Consider the following 15027-nt stretch of genomic DNA (forward strand, 5'->3'; position numbering starts at 1 on the left):
GTTTTTAACGGTTGTCTATGTGCGTGACTTTTAACAACACCGGTTTCAACAACACTTAATAGACAACGGTTAGAAAACCGTTGTCGTTTCTAGAAAAGACAACGGTTTAAAACCGTTGTCTATGTGCGTTACTTACAACAACACCAGCTTCAACAACACTTAATAGACAACGGTTGAAAAACCGTTGTCGTTTCTAGAAAATACAACGGTTAAAAACCGTTGTCTATGCGCGTGACCTACAACAACACCGGCTTCAACAACAGAAGTTTTACCCCTACGACAACGGTTATTAACCGTTGTCTATGTGCATTTTTCTTGTAGTGTCTTTAATATTGTTTGGCCAAGTTTCGTACTAAAGATGACCAAACCACCAAACTCGAGGGACCTTGGCTGGTATTAACTCTTTTCGTATAAGTCAAATGACAATATTACCCTCCATTTTGACGGCTGAGACGGGATGAAGTAACGGAAGGACGCTAGAAGGTAACTTTCCACAACTCGGAGGATGACAGATGGTAATTACGGAAGTTAGGGACCATTGATGGCGATGCCACCAAACTCGAGGGACCATAGGTGGTATTTACTCTTAATTTTATTTTATATACACTATAATTTCATTAAAACACAACTACATGAAATATGTGAAATGTTATTCAATTTCATTTTATATATACTGTAGTTTCATTTCACCACAACTACAATATCATTTTGATATAACTGTAGTTTCATTTGATAATATAAAAATAATACGTGAGCCAGTGTCGGTTTAGACACACTGTAGTGTCTGACGCGCGGTGCATAATAGATTTTACAATATACAAAATATGGTCCACACAATAATGATTGCTCCAGCACTGCCTCTATCGCACTGAATTGGCGTTTCAGCCATTTCCCCTTCTCATGCGCTTCGAGTGTCTTGACATTGAAGATGGTTTTATTTCTCCAATTCCAGATCCACCACACGGTGATTGCGAATCTCTTCTTTCTTTTATCGCCTCTGCACCCTGCCAAGTTGTTCATTAGCCAGTAATTAAAATCAATGGTAAAGAAATTACCCTGGTCATTTGAGAAGTTGAGATTCTGCCACACTTATCTTGCCGCGGGGCAGTTTCGGATGACATGATCCACTTCTTCCTACACTGTAATGTCATTGCATGATGCTTCCCACTATGATATTACAACTAACACAATTGAACATGGCGAACTACCAAATCAAAAGAAGAGGATATGTACTGAAGATGAAGATGAAGAGAATGACAAAGCTCCCCTTAAGAGAATTAAGAATGCTTAGAGAAATTTAAACCAAATGTAGATTTTATTTACACTATTATTTTTAGACTAGCATTATTTAGACTATTATTTTTAGAGTAAGTATTTAGAAAATTACCATTAATTATTTTAGTGACAATTATAATCAAACATAATTGTATTATCTTACATTCGTAAACTTACAATTATCTATTTAAATAAGCAAATTTAACATTTTATTATCTTTGCATGACCAACTCTAATATAATCTTGTATTGATATACTCTAAAGTATTTATATAAAAATATAAACATTGAGCATTAACTCAATTGCGCAATGCGCGTTAAAAACTAGTTTTTACCATAAAAGAGAAAACAGTTTAAAAATAAAAATAATAAATAAATGTCATGACTTTTTCTCAGGTCCACACGTTTTTTAGTGGCAATGGTGATTTCTTCATTTCGATTCTCTAATATAGATTGACTTTTATATAATTTGTTATATATATAAATTGGAGTAATATATCATTGCTAATCTCTACCAGGGTATACATCTCAATATCGTATTGTATGTGTTTCAATTCCAAAAGTAGCCTTCTTTCTCTACTACAATTTTTAATTCTTAATCCTTATATTTTAAATCTAGATTGTGTTGTTTTCTTTACTGCCTTCAATCTACTACAATTTCGAATTCGTGCATTGTATTTCAGATCTAGATTGTGTTGTATTCTTTTATGTTTCTCTACTACAATTTCGAATTCGTAATCCCTGCATTGTATTTTAAATGTAGATGGTGTTCTATTCTTTTCGATTTTCATACTGCAATTTCGAATTCTTAATCCCTGCATTGTATTTTAGATTTAGATTCTATTGTGTTCTTTTCGTTTTCTCTATTGCAATTTTGAATTCTTAATCCCTACACTCCGGATGTAGATTGTGTTGTATCATTTTCGATTTCTCTATTGCAATTTTGAATTCTTAATTCATGCATTTCAGATTCAGATTGTGTTGTGTTGTATTCTTTTCAATTTCTCTTATGCAATTATGAATTTTTAATCCATGCATTTCAGATTTAGATTGCTTGGAATTTGGATTAAATCAGTTAATTGGATTTAAAATTCTGCGCTTCTTTCCAGGTTAAGGTTATGGAGAGCAACGATGAGCTGAGTGAGAGTCAGAAGCGTGCTAAATTGGAGGCAGAATACGACATGTGGTATGTTACTGTCATGAAAAGGAAAAGTTTGCTTGAGGAGATGCATGTCCGTGTAGACGAGCTGAACCGCAAATATGAGGAGACCATAAAGGCTTTGGATCATGAGGTTACGATGCTGATGCATTTTTCGCGCAAATTGCCTGATCAAATAATTGATTTAAGGAAAATTGTTTCAAGGAAAATCTGTCAAATAGACCGTTAATTTTTACACTTTAAACAAATAAAAATAAAAATTATGTCATAACAAATTACTTTAAAGTTAGTGAAGTTCTCTTATGCAGAGTTTTAATGATAATTGATAAGTCAATAAAAATTACTTTATTGTTAGACATAATATGTCTATAAATTTATAACGGGTTTACTAATATTGCAGCACCATTCCTTAATGCTTCTTTCTCGGATGAATACTTGTAGGACCAAAATTAATTTTCCGAATTAATTTTGTTCTTCATGTGGTAGATTTCTCTTTGACTCGATATTCTGGATTATGATGCTTGTACTAATTAAAGACCTAAATTCTAAGGGGATCTAAAGTACATTTGGCTCATCAAAATTTTATTACAAAAATATTCCTATCAAATAAGTATAAGTCAAAACCATTTTGAAACGGAATACAGTATATATCATTTCAAAAGCCATCGAAAGAAGTCAACTTCAAGGACTCATTAACACTCTAAAAAGGAAAAGGAATCAACATCCTTACGACAATACCAAGACAAGAATCATGAAAGACAATACAACTCAAGATGCATTCTATTGATCACAAAGTAAAATACGTCAGACATGCTCATTAGCAAAGAAAATACATTCGCACATTGGCAACTACATGCCACAGTGATAACTACATGGCACAAGTATCATAGTTCTAACCTTATGCCCTGTTCCAACCTTATATGGCTACCCCCGGCTTTATACTACAGTTTAATTTGACAATATATATTATTGAATACACTTTTTTAAAGTTGCATTTTTCACATACACTAGTTTTATTATAGCATTACTATAGTATCAATTTAATTCTACTGTGTAGTTTCATTTGACGACCAAGGCCCACAGAACAATGTGTGGACCATGGTCAACTGTATAACGATTCCTATATGATGAGTTAACAAACATGTCGAATAGTAATTAAAAAGTTAATATATTAATAACACGTCAAAAAATAAAATTTGTAAAGAAATTGAAAATTTTGAAAGTAAGTTACTGAAACTCACAGGTATTTAATTTAGGGGGAATTAAGAATTTGGTCCCTCAATTATTAGCGAACTGTCAAGTAGTCCCTCAATCTCTTATTCATCTATTTGGTCAACGAAAATAATTATTTTTAGTCGGTTTAGTCCTTCCGACCGTATTCCGTCAACCAGCCAGCGAGAGCTTCGATTAACCAAGAGCATTTTGGTATTATCCTTCGTTCATCGCGGTGCACGATATAATCATTCGTAAAATACTAAAATCATAAATATTTAAATTGAAATTATTTAATCTATTGCTAGTTCTAATAGTATTTTACCGTGTACTATTTTCTTGTAGTCTTTGTTAAGAAATTGAATAGGCTCTCTCATTTCATCTTCCACTCTTATCTTTTCAGAATCGAATAAGTCAACTACAAAGAAGTCAAACACTGCGTCACAACCGTACGTTATAGATAAAAAAAAAAAAAAACAATTGGTCTCCATTTATGACACAGTCATCCTTCACGACCTTTTCCCATTCATTCCCGATAAACATAACATCTTAAATTTTTGATATCTCTATCTCTCAAACTTTCTTTTCACGATTCCTAATTAAAACCTTTCTTTTAAAATTCCTTCTCTCAAATTCCGTGAATGATATATGGAATTTCCTATTAAGGGAAGCAGGTTGAATTTGTTAACTTCATGAAACAAACATAAATTATTTGCAATATTAATTAGAAAGCTAGCTAAGGTTTAGCTATGCAACAATATAATATAACGAAACATCAATTCAAGCTAGCTATGGCACGTGGTGTGCACGCACCAGGCTGAGCATTTCTGATGCGACTCACGTGCACAAGGAGACAGTTTTTTTTTTTTTTTGGTGGGACTCACTGAATCTGACAAAAATTAATGCCTCCTGCAAGACCCCAATTTATTCTTTCTCATCTTTTGCTCTAATCCACATGTGCATTGCCCCTGCAACAACCTTCCATAATTCCCCTATTGAGGATGCTTCCAGAAAATTACGAGAAAAAGGTAGATGATATGACTAATATTGTCTAGGAGGCGATGCGAGTGGATAAGGAATGAAATGGGTCCGATCAAAACAATGTCAACATGTGATCACCTCACCTCCATCAGAGACACTAAGATGAGTCCATGTGCGGCCGGCGTAGTGTAGTCCTTACTTATTTTAAAAGTGCATTACTTATGTATTACAATTGACAAATGATTTAGTGAAATATACAAACTTTTAGAAATCATCATTACTTTTAAGAACAAATAATTTATGAATCTAAATCAGCGTAACATATTAATTTTATACGTTTCAATTTTCATAACTGATTTCGTAATATGAAAAAGATGGAATCTTATGAAAAACTTCAAAGACTAATTAATGTTCAAAGTAAATACATTCTAAATCGAGAAATTAAAGTACTGTGTTAGGAACCATGTATTAGGATTTTGATGATACCAATGTAATGTAGAAAGTAGACCCCTAACTCTTTCGTTTTTACTGTATCGCTACTTTCGTTCTAGACGAAAGTTGCCATAACTCATATGTAATTCGTGTTAAGCTAGAACAAACACACGAAAGGAGTTATGAATAGAAGATAGGCTGATCAAGACGAAAGAAGACTCCACAGCAACGAAAGAAGGAGTTGTCATTAAGAAGACAGTTCTTTTCAACAAGTATTCTTCTTCTCATCAACAAGAAGAATGTTCTACCTGTCTGATGTGACAACATCCTAGGACAATAAGGACCTCAGCTCATGGGACACGCTACCCGAAGAGCATTTAATGAAGTTGTACCATCTCTGGAGCTAAAAGACAAAAGTCATCAGATCCTCCATACCTTCAACGGCTACATAGTACAAACCCATTAATGAAGCATTAAATGCATGAGGCTCCATGGTCCTTGTCCAACAGATAAAAGGTTTAAAAATTCATTTCCCTCCAACGGATGAATTTTCATCACCTATATAAACCAACCTTCATCAACTAAGAAGGTGCTGGTTCATTTTATCTCTACTCACTCTCTTGCAAAAAGCTCTTAAAAGTGAACAAATCTCAAAGCTTTTTGTGAACCAGCTAGTTAAGGTGTTAAGGCATTTGAAGTAGATCATCCATCACTGCCCTACATCTTGTAAGAAGTCTTGCACATTGGAAGCAATCATCCCACACCTACAAGACTTCACAGTTGGAGGAATCAAGAAATACTTTCTCACCAACCTCAACTTAGAAGAAGAAGTTGATAGAGGCGGAGTAAACTCTCGGAGTTGAAAAACCTTCAAAGGCTGTCCGGCTTAGTGATCAAGGAAGTCTTTGTGTATTTGTACTAAAGAAGTGATAGTGCAATCCTTCCAGCAGTTGTGGAAGAAGAGTGGAAGTAGGCAAAGTTTGGCCGAACCACTATAAAATCTCGTCTCTCTCCTCTCTTTACTTACTGCTTTAGTTTACTGCTTGCATATCATCATTTTCATCACTTATATCATCTTCTAATCAAACTCGTGCAACCCTCCCTTAATAATCTTTCCGCTGTGCTTATCCTACTCAAAAGTGTTGTCAAGGTTTTTCTGTTAAAGAATTTAAAGAAAAACGAGAGTCTATTCACCCCCCCCCCCTCTAGACTCACCATACAATCTATCGGGACCAACAAGTGGTATCAGAGCCGAATACCTTGAACGGTGAAGGCTTCTTGCATTTTACTGCTTGGTAGATCCACCTTTGATTTTTTTTGGGGATCTTCCTAGTTGCACGATTTTTTAAAAAAAAATGGAAAAGGAACATGCACCAAATCGTTCTAGACAGCTTGCTTTTAGTCTTGCCAAGTTTGATGACTGGAAATTAAGAATGCAGGCTCTTCTGTGCTCTATTCATGATGAAATGTGGGACGTCATAACTACTGGACCTATCACAGTGATGATGGCAAATGCACAGGCTGCTGCTCAAGGACCAGATGCTCCACAAATAATACCAAAGCCGAAAGAGCAGTATAACTCGGAAGAAAGAACAAGAGCAAATCTAGACAATGTGGCGAGGAACATTCTTTACAACTCTCTAGATGATTCACTCTTCCCCAGAGTCAGAAAATGTAAAAATGCTATGGAAGTATGGAAAGTTCTAATGGACTTGGGAGAAGGAGATGAACAAGAAAAGGACAACAAACTGACAATAGCCATGAAGAAGTTCGAAGACTTTAAGATGCAACCAAACGAGACGATCATGGAGATGGAGTTAAGATTCACAAGATTAATGGGAGACTTATCAGACCTTGGAAAAGAACTCACCGAAAAGGAGATGAATCTAAAAATTCTTCGTGGATTGCCGAAGTCATGGGAAATGAAGGTCATCGCGATGAGAGATAATCGTGACATGAAAACAACACCCACAGCCAAAATCTTCAGTGATCTCAAAGCATATGAGTTTGAACATGAACCGAAAGATGCCGAGGAACCAGAAACGAGAAATATTGCCCTCGTAGCAAATCAGGCGGCATCAAACCCCAACAGGTCGAAATCTAACTCTTGTGATTTTTTAACTGACGAACAATATGCTCTATTTGTCAGGAAAATGAAAAGATTCATGAGAAAGAACAACTTTCAAGATCCACAACGGTCAAGCCACCGAAAGAGGCATGAAAGCTTTCCTCAGGCCTCAAAGACCGAAACCACTGATTCACAGCTGTTGTGCTACAACTGCCGAAAGCCAGGGCACTTCAAAGCAAACTGCCCCTATCCAATGGTTAGCAAATATCAAGATGGCAACAATATCACAAGCTCTTCAAGGGAATCTGGAGAAAAGCACAAGAAAAGTGATAAACCAGAATCATCAAATTCCAAGAGTGAGGGAAGAAGAAAAGCAATGGTGGTTGCCGAAAACACTGAAAAAGCTATACCCGAAAGTAGTACCTCAAGCTCAAGCTCAGAAGACGAAAGTAGTGATGAGGAGAAAGGACTACTATGCCTCTACAGCCAAGAATCAGAGGATCTATGCCTCATGGCAGATGAAGAAGAGGTAAACTCTCAATCTTCTTCTTGCTCTTCAGCCGAATCAAGTTCTTTAGTGAGTCAAACCTCCAGTGAATCTGTCACTAAAATGATGAGGAGGTTTAAGTTAATAAATAGCACTTACTCCAAGTTAAAAGAGGAGAACTCTCGGCTCATGACTAGCCATAATGAATTAGAGCAAGTTCGCATTGAGAACAAAATGCTGATCATTGCTAAAGAGCAGCTCGAGAAAAATGTTCTCGCTCTTAAGGAGCAGTGCACAGCAAAAGAAAAGAGAGAGCAAGAATTGCTTGAAGTTTTGGACAAGTTTAACAAGTCATCCAACTTAATGGACAGAATGTTAAACGAATCCAGACTGCCCGGAGAGAAAACCGGAATTGGTTTTAACTCCAGCTCCTCTTCACAAGTCGAAACGAACAAATTCACGAATGCATACTCACATGAGAGTCTTGCAACCATATTTGTTCAAGGACCAACCCAGCTGCCCGAGCCTATGATGGTACATAACAATGTCACAGCACCACAATCAACAAGCCAACCAAAAGGAAAGGCTGTACAACGAATTGTGGAAACAGGAAAGAGAAAACCTAGTAAAGGCAATCCTAGACAAATATATGTCAAAAGGAATGGACCAAATGGCTGTGGAAAAAGTCCACACCAAAAATTGAGTCAGCCTAACTGGAATTCTCGATCCTATAAAAAGACAAATGTTAACCAGAGGCAGTTTCGTCCAAAGAATTCTGCTCAGGAAATCTCAAAGAACGGACAACCTGAAAGGATCCTCAGAAAATCTAGGTATGGGAATGGAAGGACTGGGCCTTCAGAAGAAGATTGGTTTGTTTACCCGGAACTCCTCTCGAGGAAAGCTCTAAAGATAACACATCGACGTAAACAAACCAATTATCGTTGGCATTATGAAAATCCTCCACCAAAAGAACAACAAAGGAAGTATAAGGACAAAATCTTTGCCAGTGTTTATTTCGATTATCGCACCTCCAACGGATACAAAGGACCAAGGATGAGTCATGTGCACTCTAGGTTAATGTGGGTTCCAAAATTGACTACTAACCCCCAAGGACCCGAAACTAAGTGGGTACCTAAAAATACATGATCTTTGATGCAGGAGAAACAGGTCATATGGTATGTAGACAGTGGATGCTCAAGACATATGACTGGTGACAAAACAATATTGAGCAACTTCAAAGAAATAAATGGACCCAAAGTCATCTTTGGAGGAGAAACAAGTGGCCAAACTCGAGGAAAAGGAGATATCATCAAGAAAGGAATAATCATACAAGATGTCTCTTATGTAGAAGGACTTAAATTCAACCTTCTAAGCACAAGTCAGTTCTGCGATAAAGGATACAAAGTAGAATTCCTTAAAGAAGAGTGCAAAATCATAAACACGAAGGATGGCAGGACAGCACTTACAGGCCAACGAAAGAAGAACATGTATGTAATTTCATTAAATTCTTCTAATACTAACATTTGTCTTGTAGCTAAGAGCAATGCAGATCTCAATCAAGAATGGCACAACAAGCTAAGCCACTTGAACATGAAGACAATAAATAAGCTTGCAAAAAGGAATCTTGTGAGAGGCTTACCCGAAACATCTTACACGAAAGATAGGTTATGTGATGCCTGCCAAAAGGGAAAACAGCTGAGATCGTCCTTCAAGTCAAAAGATGTAGACACAAGTTCTCGATCTCTAAGCCTTCTGCACATGGATCTTTTTGGACCAATAGATCCAGCAAGTTTAAGCGGAAGAAAGTACACCCTTGTGGTAGTAGATGAATTTTCAAGATATACATGGGTTCTTTTCTTGAAAAAGAAGAATGAAACAGAAACGGCTCTGCCAAATCTTCTGAAGCAACTTCAAACAGAAAAGGAAGTCAAAATAACAAGAATCAGATCGGATCAAGGAACCGAATTCGTCAACAAAGTGATAAAGGATTTCTGTGCTCAAAATGGAATATTTCATCAACTCTCGGCAGCACGAACGCCTCAGCAAAATGGAGTAGCCGAAAGAAGAAATAGGACTCTAAAAGAAGCAGCACGAACAATGATCTCACACTCAGGTCTACCAAAGAGATTTTGGGCTGAAGCCATAAACACCGCATGCTATACACAGAACAGATCCTTAATCAACAAGTCTCACAACAAAACACCATATGAGCTATGGAAAGGTAAGACTCCAAATATTGGATATTTTCATGTTTTTGGGTGCAGGTGTTTTATTCACAACAATGGCAAAAGCTATCTTAAAGCATTTGACGAAAGAGCTGACGAAGGATTATTCATGGGATATTCATCCATAAGCAAAGCATTCAGAGTTCTGAACAAGCGAACAATGATTATCGAAGAATCCATCCACGTCAAATTTGATGAGCAATCTGAGAAAAACCCCTCTGGATACAAGGTACCTGCTATCCCAGCTCAAAATTCCCAGAAATCCGTAGACGAAGACATCTCAGACGAAGAAGACTTACTTTCGTCCTACATGAAGTATCAGCCGAAAGTACCAGAACCCGAAATGTCATCTGAACAAGCAAATGGAAATCAACCTATCAATCTTTCTAGCAACGCACCATCTGAACCAATGATCTACATAGACCTCCCTTATATCCCAGAGATGGATACTCAGCCTTCTCAAGATGTCTTTGAGCCAGATCTTAGATGGTTGAAAGATCATCCACCAGATCAAGTTATTGGAAATGTTCAAGAAGGTGTTAGAACAAGAGCGTCATTACACGAAAGTATGATGGCATGCTTCTTATCCCAAATAGAGCCGAAATCTGTAGATGAAGCTTTATGTGATCCTGACTGGGTAATAGCTATGCAAGAAGAACTTCATCAATTTGAACGAAATGAAGTATGGGAACTAGTACCAAGACCATCACATCAAAATGTCATTGGAACTAAATGGGTTTTTAGAAACAAAATGAGTGAAGATGGACTCATTGTTAGGAACAAAGCTCGCCTTGTGGCTAAAGGATATTGTCAGGAGGAAGGTATTGATTTTGATGAAACCTTCGCCCCCGTAGCCAGATTGGAAGCTATACGAATATTCTTAGCTTTTGCAGCTTACAAAAATTTCAAAGTCTATCAAATGGATGTCAAAAGCGCCTTCCTGAATGGACTTCTTGAAGAAGAAGTATATGTTGAACAACCTCCTGGTTTTGCTATCAACAATGACCTCGAAAAGGTGTACCACCTTAAGAAAGCTCTCTACGGTTTGAAACAAGCTCCACGAGCTTGGTATGATACATTATCATGTTTTCTAATCAATCGTGGCTTCACGAAAGGAGTGGTTGACAAAACACTCTTTCGTATAAAGGATAATGATCATATCCTACTGGTACAAATATATGTTGACGATATTATCTTTGGAAGCACGAATCCAGATCTATGTGAAAAATTCTCCAATCTCATGAAAGGAAAATTTGAAATGAGTATGATGGGAGAACTGAATTATTTTCTAGGCTTACAAGTCAAACAATGTCCTGATGGGATATTTATAAACCAAGCCAAATACACAAAAGATCTTATCCGAAAGTTTGGCATTGATGGAAAAAGTTCCGTCAAAATACCTATGAGTACATCCCTTAGGATGGACATTGACAATGAAGGAAAGGAAGTTGATCAGAAAAATTTTCGTGGTATTATTGGCTCTCTTCTATACCTAACAGCAAGTAGACCCGATATCTCGTTTGCTGTTGGTGTATGCGCTCGCTTTCAGGCTAAACCGAAAGAAAGCCACCTGAGTGCGACCAAAAGGATATTGCGATATCTTAAGGGCACACAAAATGTCGGCCTCTGGTATCCGAAAGAAGGATCATTTGATCTGATAGGATACTCAGATGCAGACTTCGCAGGTTGTCGAATTGATCGAAAAAGTACCTCGGGAACATGTCAGTTCCTAGGAGGAAGACTTGTGTCTTGGTTTAGCAAGAAACAACATTCCATTGCTACCAGTACGGCTGAGGCCGAATACATAGCAGCTGGAAGTTGTTGTGCTCAAATCTTATGGATGAGACATCAATTAAGAGACTATGGGATAAATGCCCAAGAAGTGAGCATTAAGTGTGATAATACAAGTGCTATAGCAATCACACACAATCCAGTTCTACACTCTCGGACCAAGCACATTGATATCAAGTATCATTTTATTCGTGATCATGTTGAAAAGAAAGACATTGCTCTCGAATATGTTAATACCGATGATCAATTGGCAGATATACTCACTAAACCTCTGAGTGAGACAAGATTCTCTCTTTTAAGGCATGAGATCGGAATGATTGAAATGACCTAATATGTGATGTTGCTTCACTATGCTTCATAATAATTTACCATATCTTTTCTTGTACCTTTGTTTTCGTGTCTCTCACGCAAGAAAGTGTCAGTATCCAAAAGATTTTGTATAGATCTCCACGACACTTATTTGCCTATAAAATAGCTTTACCATACACAAGACATACTCACTTCTTTCTAAGAAATGATTGCAGGTATGAACAAAGAGAAAGGAAAAATGAACGAAGCAGAAAAGAGGGCTACCCGTCTGAAGCATCACTTACAGGAAGCAAGCAAGCTCCCTAATGCCACCATCATAAGCTTGAAAGAAGAAGGAGAGATGATCAATGTAACCTACTCAATGCCTAACCCCGAAAAAAGAGACGCTTGACACTATTGTCAATGAATCTAGGGCCGAAAGGAGGTATCGTCTGGAACTAGCCAGTCAGGAGGCCTATGAAAGAATCATGATGATGAAAAGCTCCAACAAAGACTCTTCATCGTCACCAACCTCTCAATGGTATCCCTTTCCTGAAGTTCCTCCACCCAATGTTCAATCCTATGAGGATTTCTCAAGGGTCCACTCTCGGGTCACATATCAGCCACTCGAACCCACTCTCTCTCTAGAAGAGTTGGATGAATTCGCCAAAACAACAAATCTGGCTGATGTGACTGATGAGATGACCCGATTGGAACTTCACGTGCCCTATCGTTTCCTTTGAACTGTAGTAGGTTGAGCCTTTTATGTTTAAGTCTCTCTCTCTCTGTCTATCCTGTATGTCATGATGCTTATGTTATCCAAATAAATGCTTTGCATAAGTTCTTATGATTTCGGATCACAGAAAGGTTTACCTTTATGTGCATTTATTGCAAGTTATATCTGGTCAAAAAGAGTTCAAAAATTCATTATGAATTTATTGAATGCTAAGCACGTTGAAACTCAGGTCGTACAGGGAATCAAAATTTCAGTCCAAACTGAAATCAGCCTTATCTTGAACACTGTAATGAGCATTGATTGCAATATTGACGGATTTACGGATAAGCCCCTTAATCCTTGGCTATAAAAAGGGAGAGAATTTCACATAATTCTCACCATCCTCTCTTTCTCTCTCTCAATGGCACCTAAGAAAAGGTTCACAAGAAATGACTCTCGCAAGCTCCAAGAGGCCTCTAGGCGCCTCAGGGAGGAGCAAGGTGACTTGTACCCAGGCAATAGTCCTAATGTTCCTATCAATCTCGTCTCTGATTCAGACTCATCGTTTCAATACGATGATATGGCTGGATTCATCGTTGAATCAGAGAATGAAGAAAAGATCCCAAAAGAATGGATTGACAAGGACTACATGCCTTTCTGGCACAAGACAATTTGGAAGAGAAGTATGACAAAGATGATGAGGCTGAATCCTCCACTGGTTCCAACTTTCCGCGCTATAAAAGATGGTATAGGGAAGTGTTTGGAAGGGTGAAGAAAGATAAGCCTGAATGTTCTTCATCCAAGAAGGTTGAGAGGAAGAAAAAGTGATTTTCTGAAAATCATCATCTATGTTTATGTATCTTCTCTTCTCGTTTGATGAATAAAAGCATGCCTATCTATGTGCTAATAAGATACAATGTCTTATCTGTGTAACCTTGCTGACTGTCTTAAATGTTTGTTCTGATCGAATCTTACTCGAATCTTTCGGGTAACCTTGTTGATTATTCAGCATGAATCTCTCGGGCAACTTTATGTTCATCTTACGAAATTCTGAACAACATTCGAATTTTTGAACCGTACTCAAGACGCTACTTCTTCTTGAATCTGAACCGTTCATAAAGTTTCATTGGGATCAAATGGTCGAGAAAATCGCCTCTATCCCACTAGTCTGACAGGACAAAGACGTGCATTTAATGCACCTCTCAGCACTTGAGTGCTTTTTTTCTCTCTCCTCATTAAATGAGGGAATGATCGTTTCAGATCTGCACACGTTCTTATCACGTAACCATGATGATCAGTTACCTTTTGAGGAAGAAGAACCGCTGAATTTTTTTTTAATAAGTTTTCTTAATGGGCTGTTTTACGAACACCAACCCGGAGCTTTATAAACCCTACTCAAACCTTTACTCCATCTGTTTTACATCTCTCAAATTTCATCCCTTCCCTTCAACAATCTCTATAGTCAAGCTTTCTATCATCAATGGCGGCTCCTTCCGAAAAGAACCCAGGGAACCCTGAACCATCATCCACTCCAGTTATACCAAGCTTTCCCACCGAAGACATAGAATTTATCAAGTCCAGAATTCCATTTGTTGTCGGAGGAAGTATGTGGGACGAAGAAGGGTTTCGTAAGTATGTCTTGGATAAAGCCTTTGGAGATCGAATAATCGCTCTTATGCTTGAAACAGGTTTATTTGGTTTGGTAACTCACCGCTATGATGAATGGTACCCTCTTGATGTTACTCAGTTTTTATTTGAATGCTTATGTTGCTTCTGATTTCTCAAGCATATCTTCAAAAGTTAATAACCATCACATTGTGTTTACTGCTGAGGATATTCGATCAACTTTTGGGTTTCCCAGACGAGATGAGTCCTACAAGTCCAATCTGGTATATTATCATCTGGATCCGGAGGATTTCTATGAATCCATACGACACAAGGAGGCACCTTCCAAAGATAAAATCTTTTGGCCCCTCAAGAAAAAATGGTTCCGGTTGGATTATGAGTTTGCAGTAGACATCTTCAACAAGATTGTGGACCACAAGACTTCTGGCACAGATGATGTCACAAGGGAAAAACTGAAAATGCTGCACGCTTTTCTTCATGAGCATAAGGTTGATTGGTCCAAAATCATTTTCCACAACATCGCTCACACCATCACATACAATCGCAAGAGTCCTGGAGACATTGCAAAGAAGATGGGCTTCGGTTTCATTATAAGCCATCTTCTTACCACAAAAGGAGTGATTCTACGAGCTGGTGCTCCACCTGGTCAAAAAGTCTGTCACATGAAACACAAGCCATCTGGATATGACAAACAGAAGGCATTGGAATTGGGCATTCCTCTTGAACCCAATCTACCCAAAGGGAAGTCCAAACGAAAGTTAAAAACCCC

At 37.6% G+C, this 15027-nt stretch overlaps 1 protein-coding gene across 1 annotated transcript; it reads left to right on the forward strand.

Moving 5' to 3' along the window:
• The first annotated feature begins 6818 nt into the window (after positions 1 to 6818).
• Positions 6819 to 9685, forward strand: LOC109163743. The gene is made up of 4 exons (XM_019312451.1): positions 6819 to 7150; positions 7262 to 7542; positions 9148 to 9418; positions 9493 to 9685. The coding sequence occupies exons 1-4, from the start codon at positions 6819 to 6821 to the stop codon at positions 9683 to 9685; spliced, it is 1077 nt and encodes a 358-aa protein (XP_019167996.1).
• The last annotated feature ends 5342 nt before the right edge of the window (positions 9686 to 15027 follow it).

Source organism: Ipomoea nil, unplaced genomic scaffold, assembly GCF_001879475.1.
Source record: "Ipomoea nil cultivar Tokyo-kokei standard unplaced genomic scaffold, Asagao_1.1 scaffold3041, whole genome shotgun sequence".
Taxonomy (NCBI): Eukaryota; Viridiplantae; Streptophyta; class Magnoliopsida; order Solanales; family Convolvulaceae; genus Ipomoea; species Ipomoea nil.